The sequence below is a fragment of the Microtus ochrogaster genome, chromosome 6 (assembly GCF_000317375.1).
Source record: "Microtus ochrogaster isolate Prairie Vole_2 chromosome 6, MicOch1.0, whole genome shotgun sequence".
Taxonomy (NCBI): domain Eukaryota; kingdom Metazoa; phylum Chordata; class Mammalia; order Rodentia; family Cricetidae; genus Microtus; species Microtus ochrogaster.
In genome coordinates, this window is record NC_022013.1 from 19,681,289 (window position 1) to 19,699,769 (window position 18,481).

Below are 18,481 nucleotides of genomic sequence, written 5' to 3' on the forward strand. Positions count from 1 at the left end.
GGGAGAGTCTGTGATGGTAGGGGAGAGTCTGTGATGGTAGGGAGAGTCTGTGGGGTAGGAAGAGTCTGTGGTGGTAGGGAGAAGCTGTGATGGTAATAAAGAAGTATGTGACAGCAAAGACAGTGGGAAAATCTGATGGTAGGGAGAATCTGTGGTGGTAGGAAGAAGCTGTGGTGGTAGGAAGAAGCTGTGGTGGTAATAAAGTATGCGATAAGAAAAACACAGTGGAAGGAGGGAGCTTTGGGGAGATTTTCTCAAATAGTCTTTGGAGGATGGAGAAATCAAGCTTCAGAGAAGAAAGGATCCAATAGGTGGGTCAGGAAGAGAACTTTCTAGGTCAAGGGGATGGTGCCTGTGGTTTAGACATAAAGGGATCTTGCCAATGAGAAACCCAGTGTTTATGACCTTACAGATTACCTCAAGGCTCTGAATTCAGGAAATGCACCAAACAGATGAGCTATTAAACTTTTATAGTTTTGAGATAACACAGATGTGGCCCATACTGAGGTGGTAGGGCAGAGTAGACCCTGGAAAAGCCTTCAGGGGACCCCTCCGAGGAAATCCCCTAGGGTGTGACTGTGTTTGTACTCCATGGCACACCCTCTCATTTCAGTTGGGAAGCCTGGGTGTGGATTAGCTGTTTGTCTGAGAACCTGGACACACTGTTCTAAGCTTTCAGATCTTGGGCTGGTAGGATTTCAGATGCTTCTGCCCTCGCTCCCTTTGGCCTTCTGGACTAACTACCTGTGACAAGATCATTCTCAGCCTGCCTTTTCATTGTCCACCCGACAGTTGTTCCTACATGAGGAAAAAACGGTAACAATAAAGTTATGTCTCTGGAGTCATTAAATCACTGTTTTATGAGGCCCTGGAAAGGGGAGTTCCAGACTCAGCTCGTTCGTAGAGCTGCTGTTTTGAGGAGGTGCTGAGTGAACTTTATGTGCAGGGGAAGTAGGAGGAAATAAGCTCCCCGTCGAATGTTCTTATTTTTTGGAGTGCATAGGGGAAAAGTGAGCAATTTTCCCACCTCAGACATTTGGTAGATTCTAGGAATGTCTGTGATTTTTGTCTCCTGTGTGTCTGTGCTTGCCTGATAGCCCTTGGCTGTCTAACTATTTCATGCCCTAGGCATCTCCCCAGCCTCCCAAGAGCTGGGAGCTTCTCTCCTGCTTCCTGTAGCTTCCTGTCTTCTCTAGTTGGGCCCCTGGCTGCCTTTGAGCCCATGGGTCCCTAGTTCTATCACTGTGTCCCTGCAGGGATAGGTTTCTGTCTAGGGCAGTGTTTTCTTCCTGCACTCACATCCTTACCCTTGTTTGCTGTAGGATTCCCTCTGGGTGCTGGAGTACCCTCTGCTAGAGAGCAAGAAAGACAGTTTAAGTTCAACTCACACCGTCTGCCCACAAACACTGAGGCCGGAGTTACCAGGAAGGAGCTGTGGGCTTCTGCCAACAGGCTTGGTCCCTCTGCAGTTGGTCAGGTGCTTTGAAGTTGGAAGTCCTGTGGTGTTTTCTGTCCTGATTCTGAGAGATGAACCAAGTGTGTTTCCTGCCAGTGCTCCCTTCCAGGCCCTATCTCCCCCCAACCCTACTCCTCCTCAACTCTACCCCTCCCCACCCTGACTCCCAAAGTTCCCGGTCTGCCTCTGTCACCAGAGGGCTGGCTGACACTGCTGTTCCTACAGCAGCATGTTCCCGTTCTCTCTGACAAACAGCTCAAAGCAGCCGCAGTCAGCAGGTGTGAATACATTCTTTCAGCTGGACGATGACAACTTTATTCTGCTTTTGTTTTGTTGGCTGCCATCAGTCTTCAGCTTCGACTGCTGCATGCGGCACAGGCGTTCATCTGTGAGCAGCGAGGGAAAAGAGGGTTAAATGCAGGCACTTGTATAGCGAGATCAACACCCCTTACCATTTAGACTGTCACGGGCTAAAGAAGACCGAACCATGGTCAAACCCAGCCTTAGGAGACCAGAATTCTAGCCGTATATAAACAGTGGAGCGTTTTCAGTGGGGGGTCATCCCAACCTGAAGTATCAAGGGAGATCGCCTGTGGTGCCAGGGAAGAGAGGCAGGGTTGAGCCTGTCTTCTGGGGTGGCCAGGAACTGCAGGAGGGCTCTTGGTGGAATGCTTTCTGAACTACAGAGGACAGCATTCCTGAACTCAAGGGTGTTGGGTAGGGAGAGAAGGCATGACCCAGCACTCAAGGCTTTAAGTGCAAGCAGAATAGTTCAGCTCTAACTGCACATGGTCTGGAGAGAGATGTGATTGGATTTGGGTGAGGAGAGGAGTAGCCAGGGCTGGTGTGGGCCAGCAAAGAGGCCTCTGCCTTGGGTCAAGGAAGAACTAGAAAAGGCTCAAATCAGGTCAGGGCAATAGTGAAAGAGGAGTTGAGTTGAGTGCAGGGGCAATTTCAGAGCTGCCATGCAGGTGGCAAGGGATGCAACGCTCAGACCTCTCAGAACACCGGGCTAGCAGAGCTGAGGCCAGGCAACAGCAGCTCACCACCTGGATTAGAGGAAAAGCGCTCTGTTTAAATCAGTCTTTGTCAGGTTTGTGTGAAAACAGACATTTCCTTAAAAAAAAAAAAAGTGAAGGTTAAAGTGTTGAACTGTAGTGGAGTTAGCCTGAGTTTCCCCGGTCGGAGGTAACATTTAAAGGCCCAAGGGCTAGCCTGAGGCCATGTGTGTTTGGAATCCACAGAGCCATTTCCTGCCCTAGAGGTGTTTTGTGCAGAGACAACCCTGCTGAAAGCCCTGGTCTGAAAGCCCTGAAGAGACAGAGATAAGTGGCATGTGACCTCCCCAGGGCACAGCGTCCCAGCAGGTGTGACCTGACCTGTGGTCTCACACACCAGCCTCAGGGAGATAGCCTGCTTCCTGAAGAAGCAGTGTTTGTATTGGACCCGAACTTCTCCCTTGTGAAATCATTTTCCTGGCAGGTTGCTGTTGCTTTCCTCTCTGCCTAGCTCCTCCTGGATTCCACCAAGAAAAAAAATTCCCAAGCCAGCAGGTGACATGGAAGTCCTTGGCAGAGACTGAACCTTCAGGTTTCCTAGCTTCAGGAAGAACTGACGACAAGACTTACCAGAGAAGTGAAGTTCATTACCATTGCCTGCTCAGAGTGGTGGGGGCACAAGGGCCACTTCCTTGCACCAGCAGAAGTGTGAAGCCTTTCCATCAAGAATGAGGAAGAAAAACTAGCTTTTGGTGAATGCACAGCCTAAACAAGCAAGTGGGGAAATCAGCGTGGCATTGCCTACGGTCGGCGAGTGTGGCAGGTTGGCCTGGCCAGGGTTTGGACCTGTCTTCCAAGTGGGAAGTGGGCCGTTCACCTTATTTAGTTTTTCTTCTTGTGTGAGTGTGATGTGCATGTATGTAGCGATGCACATATGTATGAGCGTGTGCCCGTGAGAAGAGAACACTGACTCTCCTAGTCTATCACTTTCTACCTTATACTTTTGAAACAAGCATTTCTCAGCTGGGCTGGCAGCCAGAAGGCCCAGAGGTCCTTCGTTTCTTCAGCTTACATAGTGCTGAGGGCACGGACATGTGAGGCCCTGCCTGCTTTATTACTTGGTGCTGAGCACTGAACCCTGTTACCCATGCGTGTGCAGTAGCACTGACCCTTTGAGCCATCTCCAGACCCTCTTTTACTTCATCTAATGTCGCTAGCACCGACTGAAAGGTCTGGTTTATTACCCAGCAGTTGGCAACCCCATTTCCAGGCTGCTTTTCTGCTTTCTTGTCAGACGCAGACAACCTGGGCCACAGCTCCTACGTTCTCTTTAAAGCTGGGTGAAGTTATTCACTTCCGCCCTCACCAACCCGTGCCATTGTTTAAACATTCCCGATGCCAGGAACTTCCCCAAAGCTGCCTAGCTCCAGCATGTCTCCATTTGACCCCATTTCCTCAAATTTGTCCTTTAGTGGATACAAGGACTGGTAGGCCAATGTCTTCTTTATTTTAATATTTTTATTTTTTAAGGTTGCTCACCCACTACTTTCCTACCCTCAGATTGGCCATGCTGGTTTTTTGACTCTCTTGGTAAGCTTTTGTCCCTGTCAAGGCAGTTGATGTTCATTTGATATTTACTGCCAAAACTAAAGCTCCCCAGGGTTCTGCAGAAAGGATGACAGTCAGGACGCAGCCATTTCTGACCTCCGACAGCTCAGGACCACCCTCCCCATTCTTCCTCCCAATCTGAGCAACACCAGGAGCACAGAGAAAGACTGAAGTGGAGGCTTGGAATTTGGTGTTGGGCTCTCCTAGTTCGACTTCTCTTGCTGTGATAGAACGGTTTGACCAAAGGCACCTTGGAGAAGAAAGGGTTTATTTGACATACCCATCCCAACTACAATCATTAGGGAAGAAATTAGAACAGGAACCATGGAGGAGTGCTGCTTACTGGCTTTGTGGCCATCGCTTGCTCAGCCTGCCTTCATGTCCAACCCAGGATCACCTGCCCAGGGTGGTCACCATCCACAGAGAGCCTGGCCATCCCACATCCATCATTAGTCAAGCAAATGTCCCCATGGAACATGTCCACAGGCCAGTCTGGTGAAGGCAAGCCCTCACTGACGTTTCCTCTTTCAGGGTGACTCCTGTCTGTGTCAGATGACAGAAACTAACCGACCAGGGAGAGGGAGAAGGGGTGAATAGGATGGAGGTGGAGCTAGTGGAGCATACCTGAGGAAGATATATGTGTTACCACACGTGTGTGAGTGTGCATTTGGGCACACATACTTGTGTGCATGCACAGAGCCCAGAAGAAGGTGTCACGTGTCCTTTTCCAACACTCTCCACAAACTCCTTTGAGGTAGGTCTCTCCGGGAACTCTGGACCGACATTTCTTCTGCTGACTGGAAGGTTGCAAGTCTGAGCAATCCTCCTGAGTCCAGGGACACGGTGCGGGTGAGGTCAGAGGTGTGCATGAGACGCCTGTCTGGTTATGTGGGTGCCGGCCCTCATGTGTGCTCAGGAAGGACTTTAACCATGGAGTCATCTCTCCGGTTCCCAGCCAAAGTTTGTGAGACAGGGTCCCTGGCCAGTCCTGAAGCCCTGGGATTCTCTCTCTGCCTCCCCCGAAGTTGGATTCCAGGCACATGCCACCACACCTTGCTTTGTATATGGGTCCAAGGGTTAGAACGTGGGTCCTCTGAGAGTTTGCTGACATCCCTCCAATCAGGGAGGGCTTTCTGCCTCACAGAGGGCTGTGCAAGGTGTTCGCCTGAGGGGTTAAGCTCACGGGCACCAGAGCACTTGCCTGTAAGGAGTTATACCTTTGCCCCCTGCCGGTTGTATAATTGTGGGCACGTTTCTTAACCTGTGTATGCCCCAGTTTTCTTATCTCCCTGGCAAGTGAGTGGGCAAGACAGATAAAGCCAGCACATGAGTGGCACGTAGGAGGGGTCAACCAATGGCAAGTGCTTCTAGTTAGTTCAGTAGTCACATCCTGTTGTTAACACATCACTTAGCACAATCCTTTCCATGAAAGCCATGGCCTATCATAGCAGCCTCCCCAACTTGATCAGAATTCCTGGAAGAAGGTGATTAGCTGCAGATGACTGGAACCCACCCTACAGCTTCTGGGTCAGGTGTGAGGTTCGCGCAGGGATGATGCTGGGGCCAAAGACCACAGTTGGAGAATTCCTTTCACACAGGCAAAATACAAACCTGGTATACACAACAAGCGAGACCTCAGAGCCACACCCCTTCCACCACTGTCTAGTTCCTACCAAATCCACTCCTTCTCTCTGGCTAGGCAGTCAAACACCAGACTAGATGAGATCTTCCTCATTTAATCAAAATGAAATCAAAATGTAAAGTGATCAAGGAAGATATCCAGTGTCGACCCCTGGCTTTCATGTGTGTATCTATATATACATATACACACGCACAAAACCCCTCTCAGAATGGCCAGACAGGATTGAGCTCGTTTCTGTTCTCTGTGTTGTCTAGTAGAGAATGTGTTTATTGAAGGTTTTCTGGATGTGTCGATGAGCAGAAATGAAAATGCCCCCCTTTTTAAGGCTACAAGAGATAGGGAAGGTACGCAGCGTGCCTTCAGCCCAGGCTCTGGGTGCCGGTCGATCTCTGATTCAGAAGGAAAAGAAGTGTGACTCACTGACTCCTCCCTGCTACTTCCTCAGGCACGAGGACCCCGATTCCTCTCTGCCCCCCAACACCAGCGGCTAACTGTACTGAACCATGACTGCCCTGCTGCCACCACCAGCACAGGCCGCATTTCCTCCACCCTCACAGACCAAGACACCGGTGGCGACAATGTATCAGCCCCGTGCCTCCCCGCCCCACCTGTACACACTTCCATTTACCCACAGCAGCTGCCTGCTAGTCTTAGGCTTGGATCTGGGACCTCAACGCAGCCTTCTGTCAGAGGGTAAATGTTTGGATTCACTAGCTTTTGGAGGAAGTTAAATTTCATTTTCCAAGGTTCGTTATGCCTTAGTCTTATAATTACGATAAATTTGAGTATACCTCTTGAGATCATTGCTCTTCATTGACACCCTGACTGGATTTAGAAATTTTAGGCCTGTAGCTGGGCACATAGACTAGAGAAGTATCAGAGAGAGTAGGAGAAGGGCACTCCCTGAGTGTGGCAGCACGTTCTAAGTTGAAAGCCACAGTCCCTGGCTCGACTTCCTGTCCCACCACAGATGGACAGACATTTCTGTTGCATCATGCCTTCCCAGCCCCAAAGGACCTCTGAACTGTGAGGGAAAATGAGTCTTTCCTTTATTGAGTCTTTGTCAAGTGCTGTTTCCCCCCCAAAACAATGATAAAAGTAACTAATATATCTCCTTTGACCCAAACTTCTAGGCTTTATTTTGATGTCTGTGTACCATGTATACTTTCTTCCATCACTGACATTTTGTTTTAGTTCCTTGAAAGGCATTCCACAGATTGTGTGTGTGTGTGTGTGTGTGTGTGTGTGTGTGTGTGTGTGTGTGAGAGAGAGAGAGAGAGAGAGAGAGAGAGAGAGAACATGGAGAGAATATATTCTGAGCCACTCTCTACCCTAAGGTCAGCTCTCTGGCAGTGAGTGGGTGATGCTCTTGAGAGCTACAATGAGGTGTTACAAAGTGACTGGAAATCTAAAAGCAGACCTCTGATGGTGGGGATGAGATGTAGGCAGAACAATCAAGTTCACTGGGGCCATATCTGGACGTGAACACAACTGTGTCTCAAAACTCAACCGTTAATTTCCAATGGTCACAGAATTTAAAATGGAAAAGACAATGCTACAAAAATATTGCTCCCTTCCCAACAGCCAGATTTTACCCGTGAGAATCCTGATGACAAAGATATTGGAACCCAGTCTATGTATAAAAATTTTAAATGGCCAAAGTCCCAGAGTGCACAGTGATCTTAACTGTCCAGAGCTGTCCGTTTGGGTTAGGGAGGGCAGAACTGGAGACTGAGCACCACTGGGCTAGAGTAAGTGAATGTGGTACAGGTCATAGGCTGAGCCAAGAGCGGCTCTCCATTCCTGGCCCATGTGACAAGCACAAAAGGGACCAGAAACTGTGCAGTGTGTTAAATGGCTTTGTGTGCTGTCCCATGACAGAAGAGGCCTCTGGCTCTGGAAGTGAGCACTAAACTGATTTTTGTGGCTCGCTCCCCCAGGGTGTCTCAGATTTTGCCCAGATTGATGAATTTTTGGGATATGTGAACTTGATGCAAAGCAGGGAGGATGTAGGGTTTTCTGTAAAGGAAAAATGGGAGCTCATAAAGCACTTTCGGGGGGTATTCACTGATTGGGTGTGTGAGCACTGTGCAGTCCAGGAATTACTCATGGTCTGAGCAAGTTGCTCCGTCTTGCTTGTGAAGATGCAGAAAAGTAAGGAAACCTGTCTTTAACATAGTGTTTCCCACATAGTAGGTTTTTAATAAGGGCCAGTTTGTTCTTAGTTCTGTTCAATACAAAGAATGCCTACATCAAGGGACAGCAGAAGTCTCTCAGCGACTGTTACATCAGTGTTTCTCAGCCTGTAGGTTATGACACTTTTGGGGGTCAAACGATCCTTACACAGGGGTTGCATATATGATATCTACATTACAGTTCCTAACAGTAGCAAAATTACAGTTATGAAGTAGCAATGAAAATAATTTTGATTGGGGGGTCACCACAGCATGAGGAACTATATTAAAGGGTCACAGCGTTGAGAAGGTTGAGAACCACTGTATTACTTGAACACTTGGTCCTTTACATCAATAGACACATATATACCCAGATCCAGGGCCTTTGGGGTGCTCAGTGTAGCATGAAGCAATAGAAGTGACCCAGGGAGAATACGTTGGGGTATCTCACTGACTTCAGTAGAAAGGGAGTGCTGAGGGGCTAGCCCAGGCTTACAGTCTACCAGGAGGGGTAAATAAATGAAGAGAAATTGTGGACTTGCAAATGAACTAGAGCAGGAGAAATCCCAGTGGGTTAGATCACCAGCCCCAGCGTACAATGGCCTAGGTGCAGGGAAAGCCAACTTCAACAAAATGATCAAGATGAGCAATTTCACACCTCAGCTCAGAAGCTGCTATGAACCTGGAAGGTTGAGAAAGGCAGGAGGATGGCAGAGTGAGAAGCCAGACTGTGTCCTAGATCAAGAATCCGGGCCAGGCTGTTAAGAGGAAGTGCGAGAAGTAACTAGAGGCAGGGCCAAGCAGCTGTGTTTGGCACCAGGCGTGTGGAGAGGCTGCCCTTCATATTTGTCTTTGATGTCTTCCTGACCTTGCCATTCAGAATATGAGTTTAGAAACTCAGAGTCTCAGATGTCCCCCCACACACTGGGTCAGAATCTGCAACTTCATGATTTTCATGTGAGCATCCACATTTGGAGCAGATCTGAATTTCATCGAGGCCAGGTGCAACAGCAGAGGTGAACAAGTAAGGCAGCCCCTTCCTTGACCCTTTGAGTCCTGTGATCTTTGCAATTTGATGCTACTATACCTGTGTCCCCAGTGAGACCATCAAGGAGCCGGTTTCCAATGCAAACTCACAAGGCTCTTTATTGACAAGCTCAAGCTGGGTCCACAACCCAACATTCATACACAGCAGATGGAGGAAATGTGGCCCTAAACTCAGGTGAGGGGAGTTTTTAAAGGGAAAAAAAACCATAAACAGGGAGTTCCTTGCGTTTCGGGATTGGGTCAGGGAGTAAGGGACAAGGTGATCTTTAAAATCATTGGTCAGGCGATTGGCGCAAAACCACAGACTGCTGACAGGCTGTCTGAGGAACACCTGGACCATAACGTTTATCGCCCTGTCTTCTGATTGGCTGTGTCTTGCTGCCACAGCATATTCCATGTTTTTTTCTGGAACTGAGTTCAACCCCCGGTTGGTCACCAGATGTCTTAAGGTGGAGGCCCTTTTCTAGGTGTCATCTGTGAGGCTAGGTAAGGTTTCTAGGTTTTCACATTTTTCCCTCTGACTGGTTCTTAGAAGTTCCAATCATGAAACCCTTCAAATTCTATGATTTCTTGGTGGAGGGGCCAGAGTGTGTCCACATGACCAGCATTTGGATGGCTCCCAGTCTCTCTTTAATAAACTGCACTAACTTGTTTAAAATACAAGGCCCGAAAGTGAGTAACATGACCAAGATAAAAAGTGGACCAAGCAGGGTGGAAATTAAGGCGGTGAACCAAGGTCATGAGTTGAACGAGGATTCGAATGAGCCTTGGTGGGCCTCACATTCTGTTTTGTGTTTGGCTAGCTGCTCTCTGACTTTGGCCATGGACACTTTAACTACTCCTGAACAGTCAACACAGAAACAACATTCTCCGCCCAGTACTACATGCACACAGTCCCCCTTGTTGGAAAAAGATGAGGTCTGGGCCCCATCTATTCTGCTTCACTGCTCTGCTCAAGGTGTCAAAGACTCTTGGAGGTGGGAGACGGGGCTTGTTAACCTCTCTAGATCTAAACCAGTGGCTTTGTGCAGATGGGAGCAGTGCTGATTCTGGGTGCTGAGGGAGGCAGTCCCTTCCCTGCCCACTGACTGGCTCCCAGCAGTATGCTCAGGGTCAGGGCTGTCACAGGCGCTCTCTTAACCTTGGAGGAGGCCCCTTCCAGTTTGCTATATAAGTCCTTCTCCGTGGGGACAGTAGTCCTTGGTCTTGTTCAGGACCACGGTATGGCCACAGGGTGTCAGACCCACCAGGTGTCATTGAGGGAATCAGGTATTTCTGAGAGCTGGGGAGTGATAGGGTCCCCCAATTGCAGAGGGACTGTCACTTGGCGCCGGGGGGGGGGACCCTTCCCTGTATAGAGAGGTGTTGGCCTGAGATCTGATGGAGTGTCAGCTGTCCTTTGGATTGCTAGCAGCCCTGGGTAGAATCTGAGGTCTGAGCTTAAGTTCCCATGACAACAACATAATAAGGGGGTGGGTGCAGTATCTTAGCAAAAGCAGCAGGTAACAGTCAGGTCAGGCTTGGTGGTATGCAGGGTTAGGGCTAGGTCAAGAAATGTTAGGAGTGAGTCTTCTGTCTGGACCGAGTTAGTCTGGGGCCTGTGGTCACTGCAGGGGCGGACAAGGTGAGCCAGGTCCCTAGGGGCAGTGAAATGCTCAGGTGTGGGGTGCTTGACTTGGATGCAATGGGATCAATTACCTGTTTGGGGCTTATCGTGACTCTGAGGGGTGACTGGTTTCTGCAGATGGTGAAAGTCAGTCCTGACTCGTGGCCCCAATGGTAAAGTTGTAGACTCCAAGTCTTACCAGTGGTCCATCCAGTCAGCCTACTTTCCAGCTTCAGTGAAGCTGATGACCAATAGGTTGCAGGCCATTGTACAGGTGCCTTCTCTTTTCATAACTCTGGCTCACTGAACAGTTATTAAATCCCCGGTGACAGAGGGCGACTTGTTGATCCATCCAGTGGACTCACATCCCCAGCTGGTATGGTAATATGTCTCTGGCCCCCCCCACATTGATATCTTTGGGGCTTGGAGCAAGAATGACCAGGGCAAACATAGAACCCATGGGATCTAATGATTGCAACCCAATTGGTAATAGGATGCTCCTTGGTCTAGATGATGGGGAGGGGGTCTCAGCTCTCTCCTGCCAGTTTACAGAGGTCCGTGTAAAGGTCAGGGAACCAGGCTCCTAGAAGTAGTGCCACTGGCTATAATACCGCTGTCTGTGTTGATATTTATCCAAGTTTGGTTCCACGGGCATGTGGGTTTCCTGCAGGCAGATGCCGATGGGTACCATCACCAACAGGAGCCATACTACCATTTGCTCCAGGCCTGGAATTTGAGGGGTTTTCTAGATCTCTTGACACCTCCCATACTTCGCCTTGGTAGTGTTCTTTGAGTGTGAAGGGATCAGCAGGCCTGACATGGGTGTAATTGGCCCAGAGGGCTGTACCATCAACCTTGGTGACCATGGGCATGGTTATCGGAGGATATATGGTCCCTTCCGTCTGGAATCCAGCAACCCAGGCAGTCCCTCATAATGTAGACCAAATTCCACAGTGGGGTTCAGGGGGAGCACCAGAATCATAGAGGGTCCTGAGCTCAGGCTAAACTTTCTTACGTGCCCATTGGACCCCTCGTATAGTATAGTATTGAGGAGGTCTTGGTCACCCAATTCTGCCAGAAAATCTGCCTGGATGTTGGGAATGATGGGAGGTGGAGTGCCAGACATGATTTCAAATGGTGTAAGCCCTATCTGGTTAGGGGGAATTTCTGACCCTATACAAAGGGAAGGGGAAACACCTAATCTGCTTCAGTCTCCAAGGTCAATTTAGTTAGGGTCTCTTAGAATTCTGCTCATCCTTTCTACCTGTCCTGAACTCTGGGATCTGTATGTACAATGCAACTTCCAATCTCTCCCCAGGAAAGTGGCTAACCTATGACTTACCTGGGACAGAAAAGCCAGTCCATTGTCTGACCCTGTCATGGTGGGAAAACCATACATAGGCAGCATGTCTTCAAGTAACTTCTTCACCAACTCCTGCACCATTTCATGTTGGTGGGGAAAGCCTCTGTTCACCCTGAAAAAGTATCTACAAATGTTAGTAAATACCTGTGGCCATGCTTGCCAGGGGTTACCTCAGTGAAGTCTACTTCCCAGTAGATTCCAGGGCTTCTTTCCTCTGAGTTGAGACACAGGGTTTTTAGGGTTGGCAGCAGCATGGGTGAGCTGACAGGTTTTACAGTTGGTGACAATATTTATAATTTTTTGTTGTACATCTTTGATTTTGATTTTTGCCCATCTAAGCAAGTCCTGCATCCTCCATGCTCCCGTATGAGAGGACTGGTGTTCTGGCTGTGCAGTCTCTTTCCCAGCTGTTCAGGCAGGATAACCTTGCTATCTGCAGCTCTCCACCACCCGTCTAGATACTGGGTCATAGGGAGGGTCTTAATCCGGGCCACATCTTCCTCAGTATGCCCAGGGTTCTTGGGTGGATTAGGTTTCCATGGGTCTACAAGTACATGTGCAAAGGTGAAGTGCCACCTGCCGGGTGGTTTTGTCTGCCAGGTTGTTTCCCCTGGGTATGGGTCCATCCCCTCTCTAGTGCCCTGGCCAGTTTCTTGGGTAACCACACAGCTTTGAGGAGAGCCTGGATCTCGTCTTTATTTTTGATGGCTTTTCCTTCCAGGGTTAGCAGTTCCCTTTCTTTGTATATTGCCCCATGCAGATGCGCCATGGCAAAGTGTACCCATTGTTGGTGTAGAAGTTAACGCTCTGCCCTTGCCCCAGCTCTAGCGCCTTAGTTAGGGCTATCAGCTCTGCCTGCTGGGTGGAGGTCCCAGTTGGCATTGACTCTGCCCATATTACTTCCGTTTTGGTGGTGACTGCTGCCCCCACGTACTTTCTGCCTCAGTATGCCAGATAACTGCCGCCTCAGGCAATGAGGTGCCCCACAAGTCTGACCTAATGCTGTGCACCTGAACCAGGATCCTAGAACAGTCATGCAATAACACTCTCAGGTCAGGATCAGGCAGCAGAGCAGCCGGGTTCACAGCTGAGGCACCTGGAAGTTATTCAGGCAGCAACAGTCTAATAATGGGTCGTTCTGGCACTGCTCAGGGGCTTGCTTGAAGAACTCCCTCAAGCGCATGGTAAGACTTCGTCCCAAGATCAGCTTGTCAGCATCTTTGACCAGTTGGACCATAGTCACCATTATTTGGAGGCAAGATCAAGCTGCCACAGGGTCCGGTTTCTTTGACAGGTAGAATATAGGCTATCACCAGGTCGACTCCCTTGTCTATCCTATTGGTGAAATAGTTCAGACCCAGTGCCGGGGCTGAAGATCAGGCTTTGTTTGAGTTTATCCAAGGCCACTGGTGGTCCTTAGTCCTGGTGAAATCGCACACTGTTTTGGTGGCCTCATGTAAGTGTTTGGTCAGTTTGCGAAGCCTGGGATCCACAGGATACAGAAACCCGCAGAGCCTGCTCACCTCCGGGGGGGTGGTAGGAGTTAGGACCTTAAACACCATTGTCCTTCCTTTAAGATGAACCCCAGGTACGTTACTTGATACAGAGCCTGCTCACCTCCTGGGGGTGGCAGGTGTTAGGGTCTTAAGCACCACTGCCCTTCCTTTAAGATGTACCCAGGTACGTTACTTGATACTTGCACATTTAGACTTTCTTGAGTGAAGCACAGCACCCTACGTCCCTCAGGGTTGGCAGCAGTTAGGCAAATCTCTCAATCTGCGGCTGCACTCAGCAGGTCATCAACACGCTGCACCCAACTGATATCTGGATTCTGTCCTCGGTACTCACCCAGATCCTCATGCAGAGCTCCATCAAAGATGGTGGGGGATCCTTATGGTAGTCTAGTCCGCATCCACTGGCCGTCGATCCGGATCTCTGGATCATACCATTCAAAGGGCAAGTACTGTTGGCTCTCGGGGTCCAGAGGCAGACTGGAAGAGGCATCTTTTAGGTCCAGGACAGTACACCATTGCTGATCTGGGGCCATCAAGCTGAGTAGGGTGTATGGGTTAGGCACTGTGTGGGGTGTATGTCAAGTGCCCTCTTGTTGACCTGCCATAAGACCTGGACCAGTCTGTAATCATTAGTATGAGGATTCTTGATGGGCAACGGGGGTATGCACGAACCTGAGGACACCCAAGTTCAGTAGCCTCCTGATGTGTGGTGTGATGCCCTTCTTGGCTTCTAGGGGAAGGGAATATTGGTGAACCTTGACTGAATCTGCCCCTGGTTTAACTTACATAGATAGTTGCTAGCCCCATTCCTCCTGTTTTGGTCCAAGCTTATTGGAACTCCTGATGCCATCTCTCCAGCCAGGGTCAGGCCCAGTGGCTACCTGATGAAACCTGTACTCTTTAGTCAAACTACTGGTCACCAATACCTGAATGGGTTTCCCATCCTCATTAAGTGATTTAACCCCTCCATTAGAGAAATATATCTCGGCTTTCATTTTGGTCAGTAAATCAACAAGGGGTATGGGAATTCTGGGATTATCCCAAGTCCACTGTTCTTTGGGTAGTCCATGAATAAGGTTAATTCCAGTGGCACCCGGACCCAGGTCTTTATATCTGTCATGGGTCCATCAACCATCAGTAACACTGAGTTACTTGTGTCCACCATGAAGTCAGATGGTTTCCTGTTGGTGGAGGCTGCTCTTCTGTTTCCTGGCAGCCCAGACCTGAAATAATCACACAGAAACTGTATTGATTAAAATACTGTTTGGCCAATAGCTTAAATTAACCCATTTCTACTATTTTATATTTTACCACGAGGCTTGTGGTTTACCGATACTGGCGTGTAGATGTCTTTCTCTTCCCAAAGCTCCATGGCATCCCTGTGACTCTGCCTACTCTCTGTATATATCCTTTTCAGCCTGGCTATATTCTGTTAAGCCATTGGCCCAAAGCAGCTTCTTTATTAACCAATGGCAATAAAGCATATTCATAGCATACAGAGGTGAATCCCACATCAGTTTCCCCTCCACTCTTATAGTTAACCTGGGCTTGGGGAGTGGGGGCCGAACCTCATGTCCCCTAATCGCTGTCCACATCCCGCAGACTGAGGACCTTAGTGTTGCCTCTAGTTGCCTTCTGGGGGTCACTCTTTGGCCCACTGTTCTTCCTCTTTACAATACGCACATTGATGCTTTCCCAGCCAGGGCCTTTCTTTGTTACCTTTTGGTTTCTCATCCTCCTCTCCAGTCCCAAGGCATCATGGTCACCTCCTGCACTTCTCTGGTTCCACAGTAGCGGCAGCAGCACATTAGTGAGGTGTTGGTTCTTGCCCTGCACCTTTTAAATTTCCTTTCCTTCTGCACTATCCCTTCAATTATATGCTTCTGAGCCACCGCTACTAAATCCTTGCTCTTCTCTCTGGGGCGTTCTAGCCTCTGTAATGTTCTCTTAATATCTGGAGCTAACTGGTTAAGGAAAACCTGGATCATTGCATCAGCATCTCCAGGAACACCTCTGGATTTTCATCTGTTTCCTGTCTTACATCCTAGACCTTACTCAGATTTGCAGGGCGTCTTGCAGCTGCTTTGATGATAAGCCAGGAGACTCCCTACCTTCAGCTGGGCTGAAGTCCCATGCAGGGGAAAGGCTGCATCTTTGAGAGCCTGGTTGGCAGTCAGCTCTCCCATAGAGTCTGGTACCAATTTCTGGGGCTTGATATGTATCTGGTCTCTTTCCTTCGTTGTGAAGAGGACTTACAAAAGCTGCTGACAATCATCCCAAGTAGGTTAATGGGTGGGAAGAATTGTCTCAAGGAGGCTAATGGGTTCTTTAGGGTTTTCTGAGAATGGTGTATTTGGGTTCTCCAATTATAAGATAACTAGTGGCAAAGGGGCAGTGGTGATGTGATTGATTCCCATTCTGGTCTGGGGGGTCCCACTACCCTGAGGGGACAGATTGTGGTCATCAGGTCAGGGATGCAGCTATGGGTCCTGTGGGCTGGTCCCTCTTCTAGAGCAGCCAGGGTCGGCAGAGAAGGAGCCGCCTGAATTGACAGTGCATCTGGTGGTGGAATAGATGTGCCAGGGTTCAGGGTGTAGAGTGGATGGGGAAAAAAAATCTCTTCCTCTGTGCTGCCTCCTTGGAGGATCTCAGGCTTGGGGACTGAAGGGGTTTGGACGGTGGATATTTCTTAGCAGTGGCCAAGATCTTAACCTGCCAGGGCAAAAATGACTTAATCCAGGAAAGGGGGTCCTCTACCAGGTCTCTCCAGATAACTGTGTAGTGGTGGGGTGCCCCACCTGTGGCCTGAAGATAGTTTCCTCCACTGCTCCTATATGGTCAGGTTGAAAGATCCCTTGGGGGCAGCCAGCATTGAAAGCTGGCCATTCCAGCCTGCCAAAGGTGACAAGTTTAGACCTTTCATCACGATTACTAGGTTGTGAGCCTGTGCTTTGATATCCTTATAATGGATCAAGAGTAAGTCTAGGGGAGAAGAAGTAATTTTTCCATAGTGTCCGTCAAGTCAGGAACACAAATACAGATAAACCAGACACCACAGGAGACTGAGAACACAGGAAACATTTGCCCCAACAAGAGTAAAAGCAAAGTGACAAACAGAAAGACAGCTTGTTGTCACACTGTGGGAACGACTTGCTTGTGTGCCCAAACATCGTTCAAACCTGAGGCTCTTCATCCTTTATTAAATAGAAGCAGGGCTCTCCGTCCTTACCAACAGGGTCTGGAACGTCTTCCAGTCCTTTGTGATCACGGTTGTCCAGCATGTCTGCTCTAACCACTGTTGATCACAATTACAGATTCGGGTGCGCCACAAGAAGCTAAAGTAAGGAATGTGAGTGTGGACAGAATAAAATGAAGACACTCACCTACCGGTTGTAGACCCTTTCGGCTGGGGCTTCGGGCTGGGATCCGTGGGGTCGTGCGAGTTCCTGATAAACACACCAAATGTTATGTGCGTGTCACAAAACCCTCAATGAAAACATCAAAGAGCTGGTTTCTCATGCAAGCTCACAAAGGTCTTTGTTGGCAAACTCTAGTTTGGTCTGCAACTCAATACTCCAACACAGGGTTGAAGGGAATGTGGCCCTGGGGAACTGAGTTTTTAAAGGAAAAAAATAAAAGACAAGCAGGGAGTTCCTTGTCTTGGGATTGGGTCGGGGCTAAGGGACAAGGTGATCTTTAAAATCTTTGGTCAGGTGATGGCGTGAACCACAGACTGCTGACAGACTGTCTGAGGAACACCTGTACTGTAACGTTTATCGCCCTGTCTTCTGATTGGCTGTGTCTCGCTGCCACAGCATATTCCATGTTTTTTTTTTTTTCTGAAACTGAGCTCAACACCTGGTTGGTCACTTAAGATGGAGGCCCTTTTCTAGATGGCGTCTGTGAGGCTAAGTAGATCTTCCTAGGTCCTCACAATGCATCCCTAGAATGGAAGCAAAACCTAGATGCGTCCTAGGCATCAGTGAGCCAGTGAGCTCCTAGAAGCCAACCATAGAAGTCGTTGCTTTTTATTGCACAGGAAAAACAATCTTTATCTCAAATAAATTATTGAAGAAAATAATCAAGGAATGGCAAAGAAACAAAAGCAGGTCCTCTTGTATGTTGTTGGTGTGATGTAAAGTGGACCAGTCCCCACGGGAAAGCTTTAGAAATCTAAACCTGGAATGACCATATGATTTCCAGCTAGACTCCCAAAATATTTATAACACACTGAACCATACTGTGTGCTATTGTTCTTCAAAGAATTGCTGACTGTAGCCAGAATGTAGAAGCAGCTCAAGTATCCACCAACAGATAGCTGGGTAAATAGAGTGTTGTATATCCATTTGTAGAATATTATTTAGTCATAAAAATGAAGTTACATACATGATACAGTGTGGACAAATCTTGAATATTTGCTCAGTGACTCAAGCCAGACAGTAAAGAACAAACATTGTGTTTCTACTTGTGTGGAAGTCAGCCTGACGTTTCGAAGCAGGTGGGAAAGGAATGAGGAAGTGTTTACTTTATGGCTGTAGTGGTTTGTTTGGAAAGATGAAAGTTTCTGGGAAAAGTCAAAAGTAATAGTTGCACGTTGTTGAGATTATGATTAGTGACTATGACTGGGTACTTCAGATGACTAAAAATGACAATTTAAAAACTTTTTTATCTTAATAAACGTTTTAAAAAAACTTTATTTGCACTTACTTTATGCTGAGTGTATCCCCATGCCATAGCTTTTTTCCCCTCAGTTTCCCTGGAATGTATTTTTCTTCTGTGCAACCTCCTCTCATGGCTTAGGCGCATGCATTATCTCACTGATGCAGGGGGAGCACATGTATAGGTCAGTCCCGCCACGAGCTCTGTTAGTTCTTCCCCACACCCCAGCTGCTTTGTTCACCTACATGAACTGAATGGTTTAGCTGCAGACTCTCCAGCCCTGTGTCTAGCCCCCTGTGTAGCCTGGCCATACCTCCCAACCTCCAGCCCTGTGTCTAGCCCCTGTGTAGCCTGGCCATACCTCCCGACCTCCAGCCCTGTGTCTAGCCCCTGTGTAGCCTGGCCATACCTCCC

The 18,481-nt window shown here is 48.6% G+C and overlaps 1 protein-coding gene across 1 annotated transcript in view; it reads left to right on the plus strand.

Moving 5' to 3' along the window:
- Nucleotides 1-18,481, plus strand: part of Tnfrsf11a (TNF receptor superfamily member 11a) — an 89,558-nt gene that overhangs the window by 3,832 nt on the left and 67,245 nt on the right. The window contains exons 3-4 of the mRNA XM_026779778.1: nucleotides 4,821-4,911; nucleotides 6,150-6,284. Coding sequence (XP_026635579.1) covers nucleotides 4,821-4,911; nucleotides 6,150-6,284 — 226 coding nt within the window. The remainder of the gene's footprint in view (nucleotides 1-4,820; nucleotides 4,912-6,149; nucleotides 6,285-18,481) is intronic.